This window comes from Amblyraja radiata, chromosome 3, assembly GCF_010909765.2.
Source record: "Amblyraja radiata isolate CabotCenter1 chromosome 3, sAmbRad1.1.pri, whole genome shotgun sequence".
Lineage (NCBI taxonomy): Eukaryota > Metazoa > Chordata > Chondrichthyes > Rajiformes > Rajidae > Amblyraja > Amblyraja radiata.
This window is the reverse complement of record NC_045958.1, coordinates 118671141-118694960: the sequence shown is the minus strand read 5'-3', so window position 1 is coordinate 118694960 and position 23820 is coordinate 118671141. Positions and strand designations below refer to the sequence as shown.

General features: G+C 41.3%; 1 protein-coding gene across 5 annotated transcripts; it reads left to right on the top strand.

Annotated features, from left to right (window-relative positions):
- Nucleotides 1–463: 463 nt before the first annotated feature.
- On the top strand, nt 464–23539 carry marveld2 (MARVEL domain containing 2). Of its 5 annotated transcripts, none has more exons than XM_033018714.1 (7): nt 464–577; nt 3856–5055; nt 6711–6746; nt 12699–12844; nt 17380–17551; nt 21087–21137; nt 22894–23539. In XM_033018714.1, the coding sequence occupies exons 2-7, from the start codon at nt 3877–3879 to the stop codon at nt 23008–23010; spliced, it is 1701 nt and encodes a 566-aa protein (XP_032874605.1). In that variant the 5' UTR covers nt 464–577; nt 3856–3876; the 3' UTR covers nt 23011–23539. The 5 variants fall into 5 exon arrangements, with proteins under 5 accessions (XP_032874605.1, XP_032874608.1, XP_032874604.1 ...); XM_033018717.1 differs by having other exon boundaries at nt 464–583; nt 12702–12844; XM_033018713.1 differs by having other exon boundaries at nt 464–583.
- The last annotated feature ends 281 nt before the right edge of the window (nt 23540–23820 follow it).

The following is a 23820-nucleotide window of genomic DNA, read 5'->3' as shown; positions in this document are numbered from 1 at the left end:
AATACGTTTATTGTCATTGCACAATACAGTGCAACGAAATTCCATTACATCTCCGGTTAAAAAAAATACAAACACGACAACCATTAACACATATGTACACTTATTAGTAAAAAATAAATAGGTATTTTAAAAGAATTTAAAAGAATTTAAAAGAATTTGGCGGCATTTCTTGGAATTACATTTTGCTTCCCCAGCATTTTCTGTTGGAATTTAGTGTGTGTGTGTGTGTGTGTGTGTTCCTGTGGCTTAGTCAACCCTAAAGGTGCTTTAGGATGATCAGCCATGATCATATTGAATGGCGGTGCAGGCTCGAAGGGCCGAATGGCCTACTCCTGCACCTAGTTTCTATGTTTCTATGTTTCTATGTGCTGCACACAGGTGAGCGGCTGCACACCTGGACAGGTATTGGTGTGACGTCAGGGCGTCATGTGACGGCGAGGGGGAGGGGGACGGGGTGGGAGTGTCCGCCATCTTTGTGGGCAGGGAAGGAAGGAGGGAGGGAGGGAGCGAGCGAGCGGGCAGGTGAGGAGCCGTCGCTGCAACAGAAGGGTCTTCTCGGCGGTCAAACCCCGTGAAGGTGAGGGCAGTGAGTGTTGTTTGTACCGGGCGGGAGGGTATGTGGGGTTGGGGGGCCAGGGCCGACACAGCATTGCCTGTAGACAGAGCCGCACCTCTATGGAGTTGCTCCACCGGCCTCAGGCAGCGCCTTTTACTTCCACAACTTTGTTAACTTATAATCCTGCTACTCTGGGGTTTCACATGTACGGATGTTGTGGGATTCCAGCTGCTTTCAATGCAGACCAAGTTATCTAAAATATCAAGTGACTTTTTTATGTTCACATTTTGCATTTCTAACACCTGTGTAATTCTTTTGATTTTCATTTTGGGTCTATGCTCTGATTGCATTGATTGAATGTGATAACGTTGAAAGTGAACATTATTTTGAGACTTTGACTCACAGCCAAGGCAAACAGTTCCACATCAATCCTAAACAAGTCTTGTAAGAATTTTGAATGATCTCATTGAAAATTAGATCAAAATTCTTACTGGGCTTGACAGGATCAATGTGGTGTGTTTTAACCACCGGTCAATGCTGGTCAATGAAGAGATGTAAGGAGTGCTAAATTTTTGTAAGGTGTCCTTGAGACTCTTGAAAGGCACCCATAAATAAAATGTATTATTATTATTTAGGGAGGAACTGCAGATGCTGGTCTAAACCTTAGACAGACACAAAAAGCTGGCGTCACTCAGAGGGTCAGGCGTCATAGAAACAAAGAAAATAGGTGCAGGGGGAGGCCATTTGGCCCTTCTAGCCTGCACCGCCATTCATTGTGATCATGGATGATCATCCACAATCAGTAACCCGTTCCTGCCTTCTCCCCACACCCCTTGATTCCGCTAGCCCCTTGAACTATCTAACTCTCTTTTAAATGTATTCAGTTAATTGGCCTCTACTGCCTTCTGTGGCAGAGAATTCCACAAACTCACAACTCACTGGATGAAAAAGTTTTTTCTCATCTCAGTTTTAAATGACCTCTCCTTTATTCTTAGACAGTGGCCCCTGGTTCTGGACTCCTCCATCATTGGGAACATTTTTCCTGCATCTAGCTTGTCCAGTCCCTTTATAATTTTATACGTTTCTGTAAGATCCCCTCTCATCCTAAATTCCAGTGAATACAAGCCCAGTCTTTCCAATCTTTCCTAATTTGACATTCCCGCCATCCCGGGGATTAACCTTGTCAACCTACGCTGCACTGCCTCAAATTAGGAAGCTAATTTGAGGAAGGAAGCTGTCCTTCCTCAAATTAGGAGACCAAAACTGCACACAATACTTGTACATTAACCATATTAGTCTGCCTTTATATCTTTTGCCTATATCTATCACCACACATATTATGCATGCTGCACATTCCATATGTAGTCCAATCCAGATCTTCAACCCTACCCTGGACTATTAATATAGCATGTCACTTTCTCACTGTCAGACTAGATGCTGACCATGAAGACGATAGCATGTAATGTTTCCTCCGCTTGTGTTACAATAAAGACTCTGAGTTATTACTCCTGTGTATGGGTCCTATTACACAACAATACTCCAGATGTGGTCTCACCAGGGCCCTGTACAACTGCAGAAGGACCTCTTTATTCCTAAACTCAAATCCTCGCGTTATGAAGGCCAAAGTGCCATTAGCTTTCATCACTGCCTGTCATCTTTGGAGAAAGGGAATAGGTGACATTTCAGGTCGAGATCCTTCAGAGGAATTTTCTTCTTCCAGAATGAAATTTTCAAATCTTGTACGCAGAGGACTAGTTATTAAATAGTTTAGTCGTTTTACCTATTAAGTGAATGAAGAGGGGTGAAGTTATTGCAGGAAAGTGGTTTATTTTTGTTTTAATCAGCCAGGATCTTATTGAATGGCAGAAAGGGAATGACAGCCATTTGATCTCATCCTGCTCTTGTGTTCTTCATTCATAACAACATGATTTCCTTTGTGTAACGGTTTTCTAGGATATCATACAACTTGATTTCAGCTCCACAAATCTGAGCAGAAGTGACTCGGGCAGAGATACTCCCTGCACATTTGGAAATCTGGGACATTCCACAAGTTTCTGAACGTTATAGCCTAATGTTTAACCAATCCTGTTGTTGTCATCTTCATTGTTGTTTATAACCTATATTAATACGAAGTGCGGAGGAAGGAACTGCAGATGCTGGTTTAAACCGAAGACACACACAAAAAGCTGGTGTAACTCAGCGGAAAAGGCAGTATCTCTGGATAGAAGGAATGGGTGGCGTTTCGGGTTGAGACCCTTCTTCAGTCTTGTGTCTTAACACAAAGTGCAAAAGAAATAAATAATGTTATTCTCCATTCAAATGCCAGATTTCATTCCTGCGATGTCACTGGATCAGTAAATTGTTTACTCCACCTCAAAGGGATGCTAGTTAAAAGTCCTTACTTTTTGAAACATGGTTTAGAACAAAAATCTCAAGCACTGCTTATTTATAGCTAATTAGCATTTCGTCTGCTGTATGAAGTTTTTTATATTTTTTCCAATCTCACTTGCACGAACATGTTCCAAGTGTTAAAATACTGAACCAAAAATTGAAATGACTGTTTACACAACTAACACAAAAGTTGAAGACGTAAAGAAACTTCCCGTCTCTGTTTTGAACCACTGGTTGAACTACTATGCTTGTTATAGCTCGGAGGAGAGAGTGGGACGGTGAAGTGGAAGTGATTGGGGGAGAAATAGGCACGAGGCTTGTGAATTTGAACATGCAGCTACTGTTGTTTGTTTGAATGGGAGATTCAAAAATATAGATCAGAATGTGGTTGTTGAACTGAAGGAAGTTACTCTCATGGATAATAGCTCTCAGTGTTACGGGATAGGGGGGGGGGGGGGGAAAGGCCAGAAAGGGGTGCTGATTTTGGATGATCAGCCATGATCATATTGAATGGTGGTTCTGGCTCGAAGGGCAGAAAGGCCTACTCCTGCACCTATTTTCTATGTTTCGAATGGTGAGACCATAATGGGATTATATTGAGGTTGAAAATTTGTCGTTGGCTGGGCTGGAGGAGCTGATATCGGTCAGTGGAGACATGAGTGGCGGGCAGGCAACACGTGCAGCAGATTGGATCGATCAATAGACTTTTCGCATAAGCTGAAATTAAGTGTGGGGAGAATGAGTGACCACACAGAACAGTGTCGGGGGGAGAAAGAGGCATAAGACTTGTGAATATCAAAATGCAGCAGCCACTGGTTTGGAACAGAATGGGACACTCACAACTCAGAGCTCAGAGTGTGGTTGTTAAACTAATGGATTTGTAAATTAAAATGTACTGTATTTTTAAGTCGCAGAGGAAAATCGTACTGATGTCTTCAGGGCCGAAATCCAGACCTTCCCATGAAACTCGGAGGAATCAAGAAAGAGTGTCGCAATATGATGAGGTCCCTATAGAAAATCAGCTGTTGCAACCATCTCTTACCTCATCTGGCAGCAAAAGTCTGAAAGACTGCAATTTAGCAGTGAGTGCAGACCCACTGCCACCTCCACCTCTACCTCTGCATCCACCTGTGGGTTCTGAATTTTATTTGGATGAAGGTGATGAACCGGTGACTGCTCTGGAGTTGAAACCAGTTAGACGTTTTGTCCCAGATTCTGTGAAAAACTTGTTCAAAGGTAAAAATGACAATCAGCAGTTGAATATGGATCCTTACAATGACAATAATGGAGTGGAGTGCTCACCGCCTGCCTCCCCTACACCTTCTGCTCAAGAAGAATTCAAAGAAGAAGGGCCGAAATCGGGTGAGAGTTCTTACAAGGATCCATATGGAGGCTCTGGGGGTAGCTACAACTCTCGGAAAGAAGTTGAATCTATGCTTCCTCGAGATCCCTATGATTCATTAGATCGTCATACCCGCACTGTGCAAAGCTACAACGAGCGGGTAGAGGTGTACAATTTGAAATACTCCTACATGAAATCATGGGCTGGCTTACTGAGGATCTTGGGGGCAATACAATTGCTGTTTGGAGCAGGTGTATTTGCTTGTGTTTGTGCCTACATACATAAAGACAATGAATGGTACAATATGTTTGGTTACTCTCGTCCATACAGTCATGCTGCCAACAGTTTACAGGGAGGATACTACTATGATGGACCAAAAACTCCTTTTGTTATTGTTGTTGCTGGCTTGGCGTGGGTCATCACCATTATATTACTTGTACTGGGCATGTCCATGTACTATCGCACCATCTTACTTGATTCCAACTGGTGGCCATTGACTGAATTTGCCATGAATATTGTTCTTTTTATCCTCTATCTGGCCGCTGCAATAGTGTATTTGAATGACATGAACCGTGGTGGTCTGTGCTATTATCCTCTCTTCAACACCCCACTGAATTCTACATTTTGCCGTGTAGAAGGCGGACAAATAGCTGCAGTCATCTTTCTATTTGCTACCATGTTCCTCTATCTTATCAGTGCCATTGTATGTCTAAAGCTTTGGAGGCACGAGTCAAAAAGGAAAAGAGATAACTATGCAGAATTTGAGGTAATAATCTTTCTGTTAAACTGATGCATCTTTATAATGAATGTGTGTGTCTTTCTTTGTTCTTCATAGAAAATGTTGTTATTTTAGGAACATAGAAACATAGAAAATAGGTGCAGGAGGAGGCCATTCGGCCCTTCGAGCCAGCACCGCCATTCATTGTGATCATGGCTGATCGTCCCCTATCAATAACCCGTGCCTGCCTTCTCCCCATATCCCTTGACTCCACTAGCCCCTAGAGCTCTATCTAACTCCCTTAAATCCATCCAGTGACTTGGCCTCCACTGCCCTCTGTGGCAGGGAATTACATAAATTCACAACTCTCTGGGTGAAAAAGTTTTTTTCTCACCTCAGTCTTAAATGACCTCCCCTTTATTCTTAGACTGTGGCCCCTGGTTTTGGACTCGCCCAACATTGGGAACATTTTTCCTGCATCTAGCTTGTCCAGTCCTTTTATGATTTTATATGTTTTTATAAGAATCCCCCTCATCCTTCTAAACTCCAGTGAATACAAGCCCAGTCTTTTCAATCTTTCCTCATATGACATATTTTGGGGAAGGAACAGAATAATATTATTAATCATTTGGTTTGAATGTCCACGTATCTGCAGTTCTGGTCAAGCATGATTGCACAGGAGGAGGCGCAAAGAATATTCACCAGAAAGTTGCCTGGGATGAGACATTTCAGTAATGAAGAGACTGGGTTTGTTTTCCTTTTGAGCAAAGGAGGTTGAAGGGCAATGTGAAGGAGGTGTGGAAAATTGAGAGGTGTAGATAAAGTTGATATTGGGGGGGGGGAATAAAATTATTCAATATGCCTTTACGCACACTGGAATTGGCGTAGACCTAACCATCCCCACCACTCTCCCCTTCTAGAATCAAAATTGGAACAAGTATTGAGAGCGATTCTAGTTTGAAGGTTTAAATTAGCGCCCACTTGACTAATATCCTGGCGAGCCTGTTCATGCATGTTGGTTTCAACCACAAAAAATTTAGTTGAGCCATGCACACAAAATAATCCATTACTCTTCCTGTTTAGTTTAATATTTGCTATTTCATTCAACAGAGGAGTGATCTATTGTGAATTATGAGGAACCAAAATAATTCTAAAACTTGGGTCAGCATATCCAGAGGGGGTAGGAGTGATTAGACAGCGTGGGAAAATTGTGCATATTTTCTTCTTCAGTTGACTTGGCCAAAATCAACTAATTGTGGCGCTTTGCTTTGCTATTATTTTATATATATATATATATATGTATATATTTTTTTTTCCCTACCATGTAAAATAATATAGAGGTAGACTATTTAGTGCATGGAGCCTGGTCCACCATTCAGCATGGCCACCAGCCAAATAAAGTCCCCCATTCTTGCTTTCTCTCCAGATCCCTTGATTCCTTTGGCCTCGTGTGATAGATTTAATGCCTTATAGAGTAATTTAATAATTTGGCTTCAACACCTTTCTGTGGTAGAGAATTCTGAGAATTTATTAAATTCCATGCAATGCTCTATTTTGGTTTCAGTCTGTGTCCCTAATGTTTGAATCACGTGGATTAAAAAAAACCCACAAAATAATGGAAATACTCAGCGAGTCAGGCAGACTATGTAAATGTTTCAGCTTGTATCCAGTTGGTGTTCATTTTCTTTTACATTTTTTTCCAGCTGAGAAGTACAGTAGCTGGCACATCAACAGAAACGGTAGGAATGATGTTTTTAAAGTCATCGATTTCATTTTAAATGTCTCTTTTATTTCTGAATACCCACAGTGTTTTGTTAGCTAGTGAAACAGACACAACTTAAATCTGTGGTGCAAATATGTCAAACTAAAGCATTTTTTTTTACAATCATTCTAGGGGTACGATCACAATTAGAAAGATCATTTAAAGTTTTTCTTTAATTGTTCAAAAAGTGGTGAACAATTGTTAATTGAACCACTGCAGCCTCAGTGATGAAGATTTTTATTTGTTTCTGGATTTAGCATTTCATGATTTCATGCAAAAGTGGTGATTTGGAAATGTATCTTCAAAGTTCTGTGCAATATGGTTAATATGAGGGGTAAATTGCTTCCTTGTCACAGAAGGACACCATTTGGATCCATGTCGGCTCCTAGGAGATCAATCGTATTAGTCCCTTCAGGTTCACATGCTTATTAATTTGAGTAATTTGCTTACATGGAGAGGTAATATGTAGGAAACTAATATTTTATTTTCCGAATGTGGGAAGAAATCAGTGAAAGAATGGAGCGGCTCGGCTTGTATTCGCTGGAATTTAGATGGATGATAGGGAATCGTATAGGAACATAAAATTATTAAGAGGATTGGGCACGCTAGATGTAGGAAACATGTTCCTGATATTGGGTGAGTCCAGAACCAGGGGTTACAGTTTAAGAATAAGGGGTAGGCCATTTAGAACTGAGCTGAGGAAAAACCTTTTCACACAAAGAGTTGTGAATTTGTGGAATTCTCTGCCTCAGAAGGCAGTGGAGGCCGATTCACTGGATGCATTCAAAAGAGAGTTAGATAGAGCTCTTAGGGCTAGTGGAATCAAGGGATATGGTGAGAAGGCAGGAACGGTGTACTGATTGGGGATGATCAGTCATGATCACATTGAATGGTGGTGCTGGCTGGAAGGGCCGAATGGGCTATTCCTGCACCTATTGTCTATGCATCTATGTAACCCTTGAAAATCCCACATGATCACAGGTGGAGGTGCAAATTCCATGTAAACGGTATATTGGGAGGAGGTTAGTGGGTTTGGAGGTATTAAGTAAGTAAGTTTATTGACCAAGTATTCACATACAAGGAATTTGCCTTGGTGCTCCGCCCACAAGTAACGCATGACATACAGTGACAGTTATGAATGACTCAGAAAACACTAAACATTAATAATAATAAGACATTAATGATAAAACACCATTGATCAAGCATGTGAACCAACTAAATACCAGATCAAAGGGAGGCTACAGATTTTTGGCTGTTGAGTAGAGCAACTACTCGGGGATAAAAACTGTTTTTATATCTGGCTGTGGCAGCTTTGACAGCCCGGAGTCGCCTTCCAGAGGGAAGTGATTCAAAGAGTTTGTGGCCGGTTTTGAGAGGGGTCAGAGATGATCTTGCCCGCTCGCTTCCTGGCCCTTGCAGTGTACAGTTCATCAATGGAGGGAAGGTTGCAGCCAATAACCTTCTCTGCTGATCGGATGATTCGCTGCAGCCTCCAAGTGTCATGCTTGGTGGCTGAGCCAAACCAGACCATGATGGAGGTGTTAGCGGGCATAGAAGGTCCAGCTTGCCCGCCATGGATGGAGGACCCGTGCTGTGGACTGCAACCCATCCCGGAAGGACCGGTTCACCTGCTGCAGATCGAGGACCCACGGAAACCCACCTGGAGGGCTGGTAAGCAGACTGGCTGCGGGAGGGAGAGCACGGCCTCGATGGGGGAGTAGACCGCTGGAGGCCCTGCAGCAGCCTGGGGCTCGGCTAGACCAGGAACCGCTCCAAGAGGCTGAGCACGTGGACTGGATGCGGCCAACAGCGGTGGAGCGGATGCGGAGGACACCACAGCTACGCTTAGCCAGGCCAACCCTGCAACGGCGTTTTCATTGTCAGATCAAGAACCCTGCACTTACAACAAATGGGACTTGAAAATGGCACCAAACTGGCGACTGTATACTGTCTCAGTGTACTACTGCTGTACACTTGTACTGTATCTGGGATGCTTATCTAATATGTACCCAAATGCTTCTGTATACTGATACTTGTACTGAACAGTATACAAAAATGAATTTAACTGTACCAAGGTACATTTTGATAAATAAAGTATCATACCGGGTATTGTTGATGAAAGCGTAGAGTCGTACAACATGGAAACATGTTATTTGACATACTTGTCCGTCCGGATCAAGATTTCACCATCTAAGTTAGTTTTATGTGCCTGCGTTTGATCCATATCCGTCTGAACCTTTCCTGTCCATGTATCTGTCCAATTATGATAATATTGTACCTGCCCGGCAAACCTTGTGCCACGCTACCTGGCGGTCTTTATACCTGTATGCCTTGATGTACACTCTTCCCAAAATGCCACACCGAGCACTTATCTGAATTAAATTCCATTTACCCTTCTGCAGCCCACTTGCCCAGCTGATCATGATCCCACTGTAATTCTTGATACCCATTTCCACTGTCTATGATACCACCTTCAGTGCCCTCCATAATGTTTGGGACAAAGACCCATCATTTATTTATTTGCCTCTGTACTCCACAATTTGATATTTGTAATAGAAAAAAAATGGTTAAAGTGCACTTGTCAGATTTTATTAAAGGGTATTTTTAGACATTTTGGTTTCGCCATGTAGAAATTACAGCTGTGTTTATACATAGTCCCCACATTTCAGAGCACCATAATGCTTGGGACACATGGTTTCACAGGTGTTTGCAATTGCTCAGGTGTGTTTAAATGCCTCTTTAATGCAGGTATATAAGAGAGCTCTCAGCACCTACTTTCCCCCAGTCTTTGCATCACATTTGGAAACTTTTATTGCTTTTTATCAGCATGAGGACCAAACGTTGTGTCAGGAAAGTCAAATAAGCTATTGTGAGACTGAGAAACAAGAATAAAACTGTTAGAGACATCAGCCAAACCTTAGGCTTACCAAAATCAACTGTTTGGAACGTCATTAAGAAAGAGAGCACTTGGGAGCTTACTAATCACAAAGGGACTGGCAGGCCAAGGAAGACCTCCACAGCTGACGACAGAAGAATTCTCTCTATAATAAAGAAAAATCCCCAAATACCTGTCCGACAGATCAGAAACACTCTTCAGGTGTGGATTTGTCAATGACCACTGTCTGCAGAAGACTTCATGAACAGAAATACAGAGGCTACACTGCAAGATGCAAACCATTGGCTAGCTGCAAAAATAGCGGCAGGTTACAGTTTGCCAAGAAGTACTTAAAAGAACAATCACAGTTCTGGAAAAAGGCCTTATGGACAGATGAGACGAAGATTAACTTGTATCAGAGTGATGGCAAGAGCAAAGTATGGAGGAGAGAAGGAACTGCCCAAGATCCAAAGCATAACCACCTCATCTGTGAAACACCGTATTGGGGGTGTTATGGCCTGGGCATGTATGGCTGCTGAAGGTACTGGCTCACTTATCTTCATTGATGATGTAACTGCTGATGGTAGTAGCATAATGAATTCTGAAGTGTATGGACACATTCTATCTTAAGTTCAAACAAATGCCTCAAAACCTATTGGCTGGTGGCTAATTCCACAGCAAGACAATGATCCCAAACACACTGCTAAAGCAACAAAGGAGTTTTTCAAAGCTAAAAAATGGTCCATTCTTGAGTGGCCAAGTCAATCACCTGATCTGAACCCAATTGAGCATGTCTTTTATATGCTGAAGAGAAAACTGAAGGGGACTAGCCCCCAAAACAAGCATAAGCTGAAGATGGCAGCAATACAGGCCTGGCAGAGCATCACCAGAGAAGACACTCAGCAACTGGTGATGTCCATGAATCGCAGACTTCAAGCAGTCATTGCATGCAAAGGATATGCAGCAAAATACTGAACGTGACTACTTTCATTTACATGATATTGCTGTTTCAAACATTATGGTACCCTGAAATGGGGGGACTATGTATAAGCACTGCTGTAATTTCTACATGGTGAAACCAAAATGTATAAAAATGGCCTTTATTAAAATCTGACAATGTGCACTTTAACCACATGTGATTTTTTTCACCAGATCTGAACCCAATCTCAAATTGTGGAGTACAGAGGCAAATAAATAAATGATCTTATAGAAACCTACAAAATTCTTAAGGGGTTGGACAGGCTAGATGCAGGAAGATTGTTCCCGATGTTGGGGAAGTCCAGGACAAGGGGTCACAGTTTAAGGATAAAGGGGAAATCCTTTAGGACCGAGATGAGAAAAACATTTTTCACACAGAGAGTGGTGAATCTCTGGAACTCCCTGCCACAGAAGGTAGTTGAGGCCAGTTCATTGGCTATATTTAAGAGGGAGTTAGATGTGGCCCTTGTGGCTAAAGGGATCAGGGGGTATGGAGAGAGTGCAGGTACAGGATACTGAGTTGGATGATCAGCCATGATCATATTGAATGGCGGTGCAGGCTCGAAGGGCCGAATGGCCTACTCCTGCACCTATTTTCTATGTTTCTATGATGGGTCTTTGTCACAAACATTATGGAGGGCACTGGATTTTAATGCCATCTGTAAATGTTCCGACCATGCCTTGTACATTCTCATCCACATGATGAGTATGGGTGACAAACAGCAATAGACATAGAACAGACCTCTAAATATGGGCCTCCAGTGGAAAAGACAAAGTTTCACCATTACCCCCTGCTTCCTACCATCAAGCCAATACTATATCCAATTAGCTAGCTCTCCCTGGATCCCAGTCTTCCAGAACAACCTGCCAACCTTCCATACGTTGTGTCTTATTCTTGTGTCTTTATTTTGTTACATCTTGGCAAAGTAGTTGTGGAGGGAATAAATGTTGGACTTAGATTTGGTCATCCCTTTCCATGGTAGCGTGATACAAGCCATTGGGAAGGTTTCCCCTTCAATATCATCCATTTTTCTCAGGCTTGTTGATGTTGCATGTGATCAAATATGACATCAAAAGTAGCTCAGTTAACTCACTCTGCAGTTTACTCAACGCCAAGGGGGTGCCGTCGAGTATGGCTGCCCTGCCAGCAGCTGTTAGTCCTTTCACCCTTTTTTAAAATTTAAGGTATTTAAAAGTGTTTGTTTTGGAGGTCTTCTAGTCTTTTATGTGGGGGGGGGAAGGGGGAAACTATATTTCTCAGTCCCTACCTGGTCGGAGATGCGGCTTTTCTCCGAACCGTGTTTTCGCCCCTTCCTTGCGGCCTACCAACAGACTGGAGCGGTGTTTTCCTGCCGGGACCGGCCAGGACTTCAGCTTCAGCGGCAGCGGAGCGCTGAAGCACCATCACGGAGCGGGCGATGCCTTACCCGGGTCGCCTGGCGATGCCTTACCCGGGTCGCCGTGCGATGGGCTCCGGAGTGCTGAGACCGCCGACTCCAACATACGAAGAGCTGTGGCCGCGGGCGGCGCTGAGCTTTAAACACCGCGGAGCCTGGGATCTCAAGCCGAGGTCACCAGTGTCGGAGCTCCGACCAGCGCGACCCGTGGACTTCGGGAGCCGCGGTCTCCGGGGAGGAAGCGGCCGCTCCAGACATTCCGAGCCGCTAAGAGTGTTCACCCGACGCCAGAGCTCCATCATCCGGCGAGAGGGCCTGAAGCATCGGGCTGCTGTAGCGGCGACTGCGGAGGCCCCAATAGGCCTGACTATGGGTGAACAGGGGACAGGACTGGACTTTTGCTGCCTTCCCCCACAGTGGGAACCATTGTGGGGGGATGTTTTTATGTTTATTGTTAAATTCTTTAATGTTGTGTCTTATCTTTATTTGTGTGCTGCAATGGCAAGTCACTACACCAATTGGTGTATGTGATAATAAATGTCCTTTGTATCGTTTGTATCCTTTATAAATCTTAGAGGAAGATGTATTTCTGAAACTTGAGGAACATTCAGTGGGCAATGATTTATTCAATTCATTAAATTCCTGTGTTCTTACGAATTGTATTATGTTTTAATTTTAGCAGGCGTTGCGATCTAATGCGAGGTCTGTAGTAACTGACGCAAGCCGCAAAGAATTGCAGCCAGTTGAAATGAAACCAGCGGTACGTAGTGGATACATTCCTGCGGGTCACATTCCAAAACCACTTGTTATGGCTGACTACTTAGCGTGAGTACAGGTTTTGTAAGATTCAACTTTCAGTCCGTAGTACATGTCTAAGCAAGGCTGCCTGCCTGCCAACAGGGATTACATACTGTCTCTGAGGAGTGTGTGAGTCAATAGGGTTGTGTTTCCCAATTTCACAGAGATTGGGTTTTTATTCCAGGAGTTTGTGTAGGGATACCACAATTTGTGTTGATAGCTATTGCTTCACACAGTTTCTTAACCATTTTGCCAGACAGATCAAGGAAATGCAGTGATTTTTAAATGGTTATATCAAATAACCGTTGTTGCCCCATGTTAATTGTCAACAAAGCTTTTCTTATTTCTACCCTTTCTCCTCCTGCTAAAATTGCTCATTATTTTCAACTGTTGTCCATCACTCCCCTTTTGAAGGAGTTGTCTCCTATCAGGAGATATTCCGTGGGGTTGTTTCTTTTTTGAGTACTTTGGTGTGATTATTCTAGTGTGAATTCCAAAATGTTCATTATTAGGTTGTCCATGAAAATTGTACAAAACAGAATCTGACTTAATACTGAAGATCATTTGGAATTGATCAGGAGCTTTTGCACAACATTACATTAAAAGCTGTATAATTTCAATAGCATGCTTGTTTCCAATTCTTGTAAGATCCGTTATGTTATATCAGATTTCGTTGATAAAGATTTGCCTAACTAATACAGTTGAGTATAAAAAAAGACAAAGACGAGTAACTCATTGGGTCTGGCAGAATACCTGCAGAACATGGATAGGTGGCATTTTGGGGCAGAACCGTTCTTCAGACTTTGTCTTTTTTTTGTAAACCAGCATCTGCATTTCCATGTCTGGGAAGTGCATTAGTTTAGTTTAGAGATACAGCGCGGAAACAGGCCCTTCGACCCACTGAGTCCACACCGACCAGTGATCCCCGCACATTAACGCTATCCTACACACACCAATTTACACATACACTCCATACAGACAGCACCCCTAGACTGGATCGAACCCGGGGTGTCCGGTGCTGCAAGCGTTGTAAGGCAACAACTTTACCGCTGTGTCGCCGCATGTTACCAAAATGTTGTCATTGTTTATTTGCAGTTCGCTGAAACATTAGTTTCCCTTGCTTACAATGATCTGAAATAGTTCTTCCAACTGATGTGTAAGAAAGAACTGCAGATGCTGGTTTAAACCGAAGATAGACACAAAAACCTGTAGTAACAGGCAGCATCTGTGGAGAGAAGGAATGGGTGACATCTCAGGTCGAGACCCTTCAGACTGGTTAGGGATAAGGGAAACGAGAGATATAGACGGTGATGTGGAGAGATAAAGAACAATGAATGAAAGATATGCAAAAAAGTAACTATGATAACGAAAACAGGCCATTGTAAGATGTTTGTACAGTGAAAATGAGAATTCTCTCTATCCCTCCCCCAACCAAGTTGCACTAGCTTCTCATTTTCACCCTACAACAACTTGTTTCCTTTACCATCGTTACATTTTTGCATATCTTTCATTCATTGTTCTTTAACCCTCTATTTCACCGTCTTGTTTCCCTTATCCCTAACCAGTCTGAAGAAGGATATCGACCTGAAACATCACCCATTCCTTCTCTCCGGAGATGCTGCCTGTCCCGCTGAGTTCTTCCAACTGATGAATTGATCAAGCTTATTAATACATTTATTTTTTTCTGTCATTTTTAATGCTGTGTAAAGGGAGTTTTTTACATAGCCTAGCGATTAAATTGTAAAACACCTGGTGATTTTAAAATGTGTATGTTCCCTTGCCCTGATGCACAAGACTGGTACCAGTTGATTAGCTGAGTATTGGTCCTTGATCTCCAGCCCATATGTTTGATTCCTAGTTTTTCTTCTTTCTTCCCACCTCATTCTGGTGAATTACATAGAGCTTGTCCATAAAACCTATGTCTCTGGTCTGATTTTTTTGCTTCATGTCTTCGCATGTGATCCTTAAGCCAGTCTTTCTAGCACGAGCATAGATTGAACAAAGGCCAATCATTCCATGTTAATATAGGCAAACAGAATCCATTTGATTTCATTAGTGCAGGTGACCACTGGCTTGTTTTCACTGGAGGCTTGTATTCGCTTGTTTTTGGCTTGTATTCACTGGAGTTTAGAAGAGTGAGGGGGGATCTTATAGAAACATATAAAATTATAAAAGGACTGGACAAGCTAGATGCAGGAAAAATGTTCCCAATGTTGGTTGAGTCCAGAACCAGTGGCCACAGTCTTAGAATAAAGGGGAGGTCTTTTAAGACTGAGGTGAGAAACTTTTTCAACCAGACAGTTGTGAATTTATGGAATTCCCTGCCACAGAGGGCAGTGGAGGCCAAGTCACTGGATGGATTTAAGAGAGAGTTAGATAGAGCTCTAGGGGCTAGTGGAGTCAAAGGATATGGGGAAAAGGCAGGCACGGGTTATTGATAGGGGATGATCAGCCATGATCACAATGAATGGCGGTGCTGGCTCGAAGGGCCGAATGGCCTCCTGCACCTATTTTCTATGTTTCTATGACCAAAAAGACTATACTCATTGAATATCCTAGCTTCTAATAGTCTTGTCAACAATTCAATTACCTGACTATCAAGCTCCACATATTCACATTTTCTTTACAATCTTTTGTGTGAAATCTACCTGAGACTCTTCTGAAGTCTGTTAGATAACATCCATCAATACATGGACACTGTTATCTTACTCTTTAGGTCATTTCTTCCTAATATTCAGCTTGATAATTTGCCATGATTTGCCTTGATGAAGTTCATAAATTGTTTTCCAGTAATTCATAAGTGATAGGAACAAAATTAGACCATTCAGCCCATCAAGTCTACTCCCAACATTCAATCATGGCTGATCTATCTTTCCCTCTCAACCCGATTCTTTTTTTTGATATAATTTTATTTATTAGAAGTACTGTGCATTACAATAATACAAGCCAAATATATCTTATTACATTTATTGTACCACTTCATTTTTTAAGCTTTAAAAAGAGAGAAAAGTAAAGAAAGTGAGAGAGTTGTGATATTGTAAAAATGTGATCAAAAAGAAAGACCTGTTAAGCAAAGAGTTAGGGAAAAAAGGTAAGAAATAGGCCATAGAAAAGAAAAGAGAGAAAAGGAAACAAAAGCTCCATTATGAAGACCGAGCAGAAAGGGATATACCAACTTGATATTTTTTTATTTCGTATTTTTCTTTCGTATTTTTTATTTCGTATATTTCGTCAACCCCATTCTTAACCATAACCATACTCCCCATAACCTCCGACACCTATACTAATCAAGAATTGGTCAATCTTCGCCTTATAAGATATCCATTGACTTTTCCTCCACAGCCTTCTGTTGCAATGAATTCCACAGATTCAACTCCCTCTAACTAAAAGATATTTCTCCTCATCTCCTTTCTAAAGGTAATTTCCCCAGTTCTTGCAGACTTTCTTTCTTGACGCACTGTTGCATTGGGCATAGAAGTGTTCAATTAAGAAGAGTGTTTTATAGTCAGATAGAGGCAGTGTACCTTGGTGTTTATGTTAGTGTCGCCCAGTGCAGAAATGGGCTCTTTGATCACTTGTCTCTACTACATGAAGTACCCAACTATAATCATTCAATTTATGACCACGATCCACAGCAATTTAGCTTTCTCTTTTAGACATAAATATTGTGTGAGTACCTACTCGCATTCCAGCTGTGTGTTCCAGATTTCACCCATCCTTTGGGTAAAAAAAATCATCTTCCTTCAATCTCCCCTAAACCTCTTTCCCCTTATCCTGAATTTATGTCATCTGATTTGGATAAACCTGCTACAGGGAAGACATTTCTCCCATCTATATCCCTTAATTTTGCAAACCCATGTCAGTTCCCTGCCCCCCCCCAGCCTCCTTTGTCCCAACGAAAACAAACACCAGCTACAGGGGGAGCCCAGAACCAGGGACCACAGTTTAAGAATAAGGGGTAAGCCATTTAGAACAAAGATGAGGAAACACTTTTTCCACACAGAGTTGTGAGTCTGTGGAATTCTCTGCCTCAGAGGGCGGTGGAGGCCGGTTCTCTGGATACATTCAAGAGAGAGCTAGATAGGGCTCTTAAAGATAGCAGAGTCGGGGGATATGGGGAGAAGGCAGGAACGGGGTACTGATTGTGGACGATCAGCCATGATCACATTGAATGGTGGTGCTGGCTTGAAGGGTCGAATGGCCTACTCCTGCACCTATTATCTATCCCGTCTCTCCTCATAATTGATATGCTCCATCCCAGCAACCTGGGGTACATTTCTGCATATAATCCTGGACTATCCTTCCCTCGTATAGTAACACAAAGCAGTATTCCTCATATGGTCTAACCAACGTATAAATCTGTTGACAGATGGATTAGACTATAAATATTAGCAGGCTGATAGCATGCTGATAGCCGATGCATGTGCAAATACAAATGGTGTACTTACTTGATTGCCGATATGTATGAGCTATATACTCAAACATTGGCATCATTTTTAAAATAAACTAGACGGGGCACTGAGTTGCATGAATTTAAATAAAGAAAAAACTTTTTGTTTTAGTAAGTATCCTTCTATCAGAACACCTGAAGAACGAGAACGTTACAAAGCTGTATTTAACGATCAACATGCAGAATACAAAGAACTTCATGGAGAAGTGCAAATGGTTCTGAAAAAGTTCAATGAGATGGATGCCATGATGAGCAGACTTCCTCAGCATGCAGGGTCCCAACAGGTTGGTGCATCTCGTTAAATCTATATGGATCCCAGTTTACTATCTAGCATTTAACTACGAGCTTAATGACAGCAAATTAAAATGCAAGGGAATTGATTGTTCCACATACACGTATGGTTGTAGAAAAAAAGTAATATACCAAAAAAGTGATTTGTTTTCAAGAAAAAGTAGTATTCAAGTGTGATGCTGATTGGTTCAGGAAGGCAACACTGTGACAATCCACACGATGTTTTGCAGCGCCACTTTCAGATAAGGCCAGTTTGCTTGCTCACATGAGTATAGAAGCATCCCTTTTGCTGCTTTGGTCAGCTTTTGTTCCTGAACCTACATTTAACATCTACAGCATTTTATTTATGGCACCAAGCGGAAAATAGACCTTTAGTGGCCTCACTATCCTTGGTGGGGCTGTGTTTTCTTGGGATTATGATTCATGTTTTTTTTTTCTTGTTGCTAGCTTACATACTTATGCTCACGGTAAGTCTTTGTACAATGCTTGTATGTATTGGGGGGGAAAAAGCCTCATTTTCCCAACATACTCATTTTTCAATTACTTTCAGATTTTTGAGACATTAACTTATATTTGCAGTTAAGTTGCTAATGGAATGTTATAATTGGCTTCTATGTCTCCAGCCTTTGTGGAAAATTGAACTGTGATTCTCTGCCCCCTGCCCTCTCTGTCTCTGTCACATATGCATAAACACGTTTTCTGACTGATTCACCCATGAGGATCACACATGGTCTAGAAGTTGCCGGCACTTTTTTGGAAGACCTAGAGGAATGAATTGATCATTTATCCTTTTTTAACACATTGTGTGAACTTCAACCATTAAAAAGCTTTTTTTTTTTTTTTTGCCACTATCATTTGATATTCCTTTCATTATAGGATTGTACCAGTTTATCCAACAGCAAAGTTTGTGTTTGTTCCTAACCTTTCTTAAAAATCAACTTAAAAAAATAATACAAGCCTATTTCCTTCGCTCCATAGATGCTGCTGCACCCGCTGAGTTTCTCCAGCATTTTTGTGTACCTTAAAAAAATACTCTGCAGGTCAGGCAAATCTCTTTCAGTCTGAAACATAGAAAATAGGTGCAGGAGGAGGCCATTTGGCCCTTTGAGCCAGCCCCGCCATTCATTGTGATCATGGCTGATCATCCACAATCAGTAAACCGTGCCTGCCTTCTCCCCTTATCCCTTGATTCCGCTAGAGCTCTATCTAAGTCCCTTTTAAAGTCATCCAGTGAAGTGGCCTCTACTGCCTTCTGTGGCAGAGAATTCCACAAATTCACATCTCTCTGGGTGAAAAGGTTTGTTCTCATCTCAGTTTTAAATGGCCTCCCCGTTATTCTTAGACTGTGACCCCTGGTTCTGGACTCCCCCATCATTGGGAACATTTTTCCTGCATCTAGCTTGTCCAGTCCTTTTATAATTTTATATGTTTCTATCAGATTCCCACTCATCCTAAATTCCAGTGAATACAAGCCCAGTCTTTCCAATCTTTCCTCGTATGACATTCCCGGGGATTAACCTCGTGAACCTCAGCTGCACTGCCTCAATAGCAAGATGTCCTTCCTCAAATTAGGATACCAAAAATGCACACAATACTCAATCCAGATGTGGTCTCGCCAAGGTCCTGTACAATTGCAGAAGGACCTCTTTACTCCTATACTCAAATCCTCTCGTTATGAAGGCCAAGATGCCATTAGCTTTCTTCACTGCCTGCTGAACCTGCATGTTTAATTTCAGAAGAAGGGTTCCGACCTGAAACGGCACCTATTCCTTTTGTTCAGAGTTGCTGCCTGATCCACCGAGTTACTCCAGCTTTTAGTGTTTATCTTCAGTATAAATCAGCATCTGCAATTCCTTCCCAAACATTAAAAAAAACTCGCTAAGTTTTGACTAACAGTGGTGGTGTCATCTAGATTAAAGGTATTAATTCTGCTGTGCATAATTCTCCACTTTAACAACTTATACACTGCGTGAGATCTTCATAAATATGCATGGAATCCAAGATTAGTTTAGATGTTCTTCAACGATCTGTGTACTCTCCTTTTTCCTATTTTTCTTCTCAATTCGTATCTCCGTATGAAGGTATGAAAGTGAGACCACATTAATTAGCGTAACATACTTCCATGGATGGAAGATTGGTTAATTGACAGAAAGGGGGAGGGAATAAATGGATTACTTTTCAGTTTAGGAGGTTTTGACCAGTGGGGTGTGGTGAGCAAGGTACGGGCAGCTGGAATTCCTTTCCTTGGAGTCTGTTGCAGTCTTGGAGCCCAAGGTGCAGTCTTCTACTTGGAACCCACCTCCCAGCATGATCAGCAAGACGCAAGGCAGAGAGGCGCTACGTGTAGGCAGGGAAACCAGCTACCTAGGATGTTAAGCAGCTAAAAGAAAATAAGATAAGAAACACAACCAGATGGCTCTACATGGCTGTGCCTCCATTCAGAAGTATCATGGCCCATTCACCTTTGCCTCAGCCTCCTTCCCACTCACACCCTGAACACCTTGACTCCATCTTCACAACTTGCTGGAGGAGAGATGAATAAACTCATGATGAACTCCATTGTGGGTGGCTCCTTGTTCTAGATACCTCCACTGGGAAAAGCATCCTGTTGGCATCTAGCCTGCTGGTCAGCCTCAGAATCTTATCTTTCAACATGATCACCTTTCATTCTTCTAAACTGCTGTCTGTCGGCACTGCCTGCTCAATCGTTTCTTCATACGCAAGTCCCTTCAACCCAGAAATCAAGCAAGTGAACTATTTGCAGTGCAAGCCCATCCTTCCTTGAATATCTCACCAGTGCCCTGTGAAGTTAAATAATTGCCTCCGTACTTTGTACTACAATAAAAAACAACATTGCATTCGCCTTCCCAATCACTTATTGCACTCTACGTTAGCTTTTTTCCTATACGAGAACCACAAGATTTCCTTGTTTTACAATCTAATGGTTTTGCTTTTGTCCTCTCTTTCAAAGAAGATAATTGTACATTTTCCATGTTATTCTCCATCAACCAACTCATCATACTTTGTTTGTCTTTGCCTTTTAATGATTTGTTAACTTTTTTTTTGTAACATTTAAATGGGTTTGCACTAGTCTGCATTAGATATTAGTCTGGTATCAATTCAGCAGACAGATGTCCCAGTCTAAGCAGAAGAGTCCCATTATAAGCTTTCCTGCTAGCGGAACCAATGCAAATCTTGGTGAACCCTTGCTGTGTTGTTTCCTCCATCTTGTGTCTCTGATTGAGAGGACACCTGGAGAGATCTGATTCCATCCAAGATATGAGGGTGCTTTGGCGTTGCTTGCCTTTATCCCTCTGCCCCAATTGTAAAACACAGCTTGCATCTATATAGGTTCTTCAAAGTTAATAACAGGCAACATTCACTGGGTTTTATCTTTTTATTAAATAATTTTGTGAGTGGGGTAAGAAAATAACTTATTCGTTCCATTACCAACTTCTGTTTGATATTCAGACAACCAGACATTATTAATTACAATCTAATGAAACATCTCTCTTTTCTAACCATTAGGAGTATGACAGGATCACAAAAGTTTTCCATGAGTATCAGAAGAAGAAAAATGTGAGTAAAACTGTTAACATTTTAAAAATAAATTATCTGTTGCTAAGGTGGTAAATTGAAATATAAATTGATCAGGCCATGTTGAGATGCATCCATGATGATGGTGGGATCTGCACTATGCTTTATGTCCTGGATAATGGTTTTGATTCCACAAAAATAGGTATTGCGAGAATTTTAGCAAATTTCTGCTAGTTCTACACTACTGCATGTTTAACTGCAAGAAAGTAACTAATGCTACAGATGAGTATTATCACCATACATCAGTCTCCGTCAGAAGTGAATATTCTCATTATTTTGACTGCAACACGTTACACTGTCGATAGGATCAGGCTCAACCTGGTAGAAATGTCAAAAGATGCAGGACCCGCTAACATGGTCATTGTGGTCCACCAATTACAGAGGTAATGAGGTGTGCATTTTGATCTTTATGCCTCTCTTAGATTATTAACACTTGGATTTGAATAAGGTTTTGATACCTGGGCCAGGTGAGCTTTTCCTACCCGTCCATTATGTATGCTTATAATTGTGAACTTGGAGGCTGAGAAACTGGAATAATGATGACAAGAAGGCTAACTCGGGTAAAGGACCATGCCTAACTATGGGGGTGGCAGCTAACGGGAGGTTTTTTGGTGGAAAATCTTTCACAGCTAGACAGGTGTAAATATTAACCTTAAGACACCGGATGATATGACTATTATTAGGTATGTTGCAAAGCCTACCTGAAGCGTCGCTGAAAATCTGTCGCTGCGGGTGTGCGCGATTTTGGTGCCGTTTAGAGGGGGCGGGTTTAAAACGCGATTTTCTCTAGGCTGTTCCAATCGAAGATGTTCAGCCTTGTAAAATATTAACGAAAAATCGCTGAAAGACCCCGTCGCAAAAGCTATTATTAGTTTTAAAGGCCTTGAATAATAGTTATAGTAGTTTAAAAATCAATCTCTAAACCCGCGACCACCAGCAACCGCAGGGTCTCATAAAGCAGACAACTGAAGGTAAGCTGTATATTTTTACATTAAAAAGGGCTTCTAAAGATCCCTTTATACAAAGTTTAATATTGCGAGTAGCTCATTTTGGGCCCATTATATCCCGCAGTATTTTTCTCGGCATTTGGGGGCACAAATCTACCGCAATGTGAACGTTCTAAACCAGCGCGTTCCACAGGGACCCACTGGAAAGCTGATTTAAATGGACTTTAATTTACAGCAATTGAACACTAAATTCCTTCCATTTGGTCTATAAATTAATGTAAATGAGATTTAAAAATCATGTTTTATTGTGAATTATTTGTGAATATTATTTGGACATTTAGGCTATTTAAAATGTTAATCATTTATTAAGAAATGGATAGATGTTTAGATCTAGTAATTGAAGTCTGAAATTAGCTACAATTAGGTAACTAACTAATTATATGCTTTAATTTCAGGTCATCCAAGTAAGATTATTTTATATTTGTTTCAGAATGCTTCAATCTATGATAACTGAAAATTTCATTCAGTTCTCTTAATTTTTAAGAAAGTTATGGGCTTTTGACTGTTCACGATCACAGCTTTTTTGTTATGTCCATAGAAAATCAATAGGGAACAAGATGCTCATTTCCGATAATGAAAATGGCCATAACTTTTTAAATACTTGAGATATGAAAGTGAATTAGGTGTCAAATTAAACTTATTTTTTTGCTTTATCTGGTGGGATAAATTGCAGACTTGATTTTAAAAATCTCAAAATTTTGTAACATTGCTACTATTATTGTTCTGTGCAGGATCCCACATTCCTGGAGAAAAAAGAACGTTGTGAATATTTGAAAAACAAACTCTCCCATATCAAACAGAGAATTCAAGAATATGATAAAGTCATGAACTGGAATGATAACTTCTAAGGAACATGCAGAACAAGTCTTATATGATCTTTTTCTATTGCTTCAAGATGATCAAGTTGCAAAGCAAAAATCCACAGATGCTGGAAATCTGCAAAACTAGCATTGTACACTGGAATTCCTCAGCAGCATCTGTGGAGGGAAAGAGCATTTGTGAAAAGTTAACTATCTCCAGAACTCCAGCATAGGTTTTGGCTGCTGATAGAAAAGACTACTTGTTTGAAAACCTGATATCTTCCCTCTCCACAGATGCTGCCTGACATACTGAATATATCTAGCATATTTGTTGTTTTTACTGTATAATCTGACATCTGTTTTATTTTTCATAATTACAAATTCTCATCCTTATTGTGCTCCCTACGAGAACAAAAAGTAATAAGCATTTTTAAACTTAATTTAGTTTTTAGCTCCCGTGTATTCTATTTGTATATGTATGTATACTTTTTTATATTTGTAACAGGTTTTAGTGAACACTTTTTATGAATCTCTTGCTTGTATATAATGTGCACGAATAAAGTAACAAAGAATTCTTTATCATGGCTTTGATTGAGTGGTCTCAACCATTTACGTTTGCAGTGTTTGTTTAAACATGGGTTGGTTCTGGAAATTCTGAAACCCACACCTATAATTCTGTGTAGGAAGAAAGTGCAGATGCTGGTTTAAACCGAAGATAGACACAAAAAGCTGGAGTTACTCAACGGGACAGGCAGCATCTCTGGAGATGGGCGACGTTTCGGGTTGAGACCCTTCTTCAAACTGGTTAGGGATAAGGGAAACAAGAGATAAAGCACAATGAATGAAAGATATACAAAA

Excerpts from the sequence above, each read along its gene's own strand:
- marveld2 (XM_033018714.1), top strand. The coding sequence starts at position 3,877 with ATGTCTTCAGGGCCGAAATCCAGACCTTCCCATGAAACTCGGAGGAAT. Across the intron at positions 12,845-17,379 it reads GTTATGGCTGACTACTTAGC|TAAGTATCCTTCTATCAGAA; the intron begins GTGAGTACAGGT and ends TTTTTGTTTTAG. Across the intron at positions 21,138-22,893 it reads AGTATCAGAAGAAGAAAAAT|GATCCCACATTCCTGGAGAA; the intron begins GTGAGTAAAACT and ends TGTTCTGTGCAG.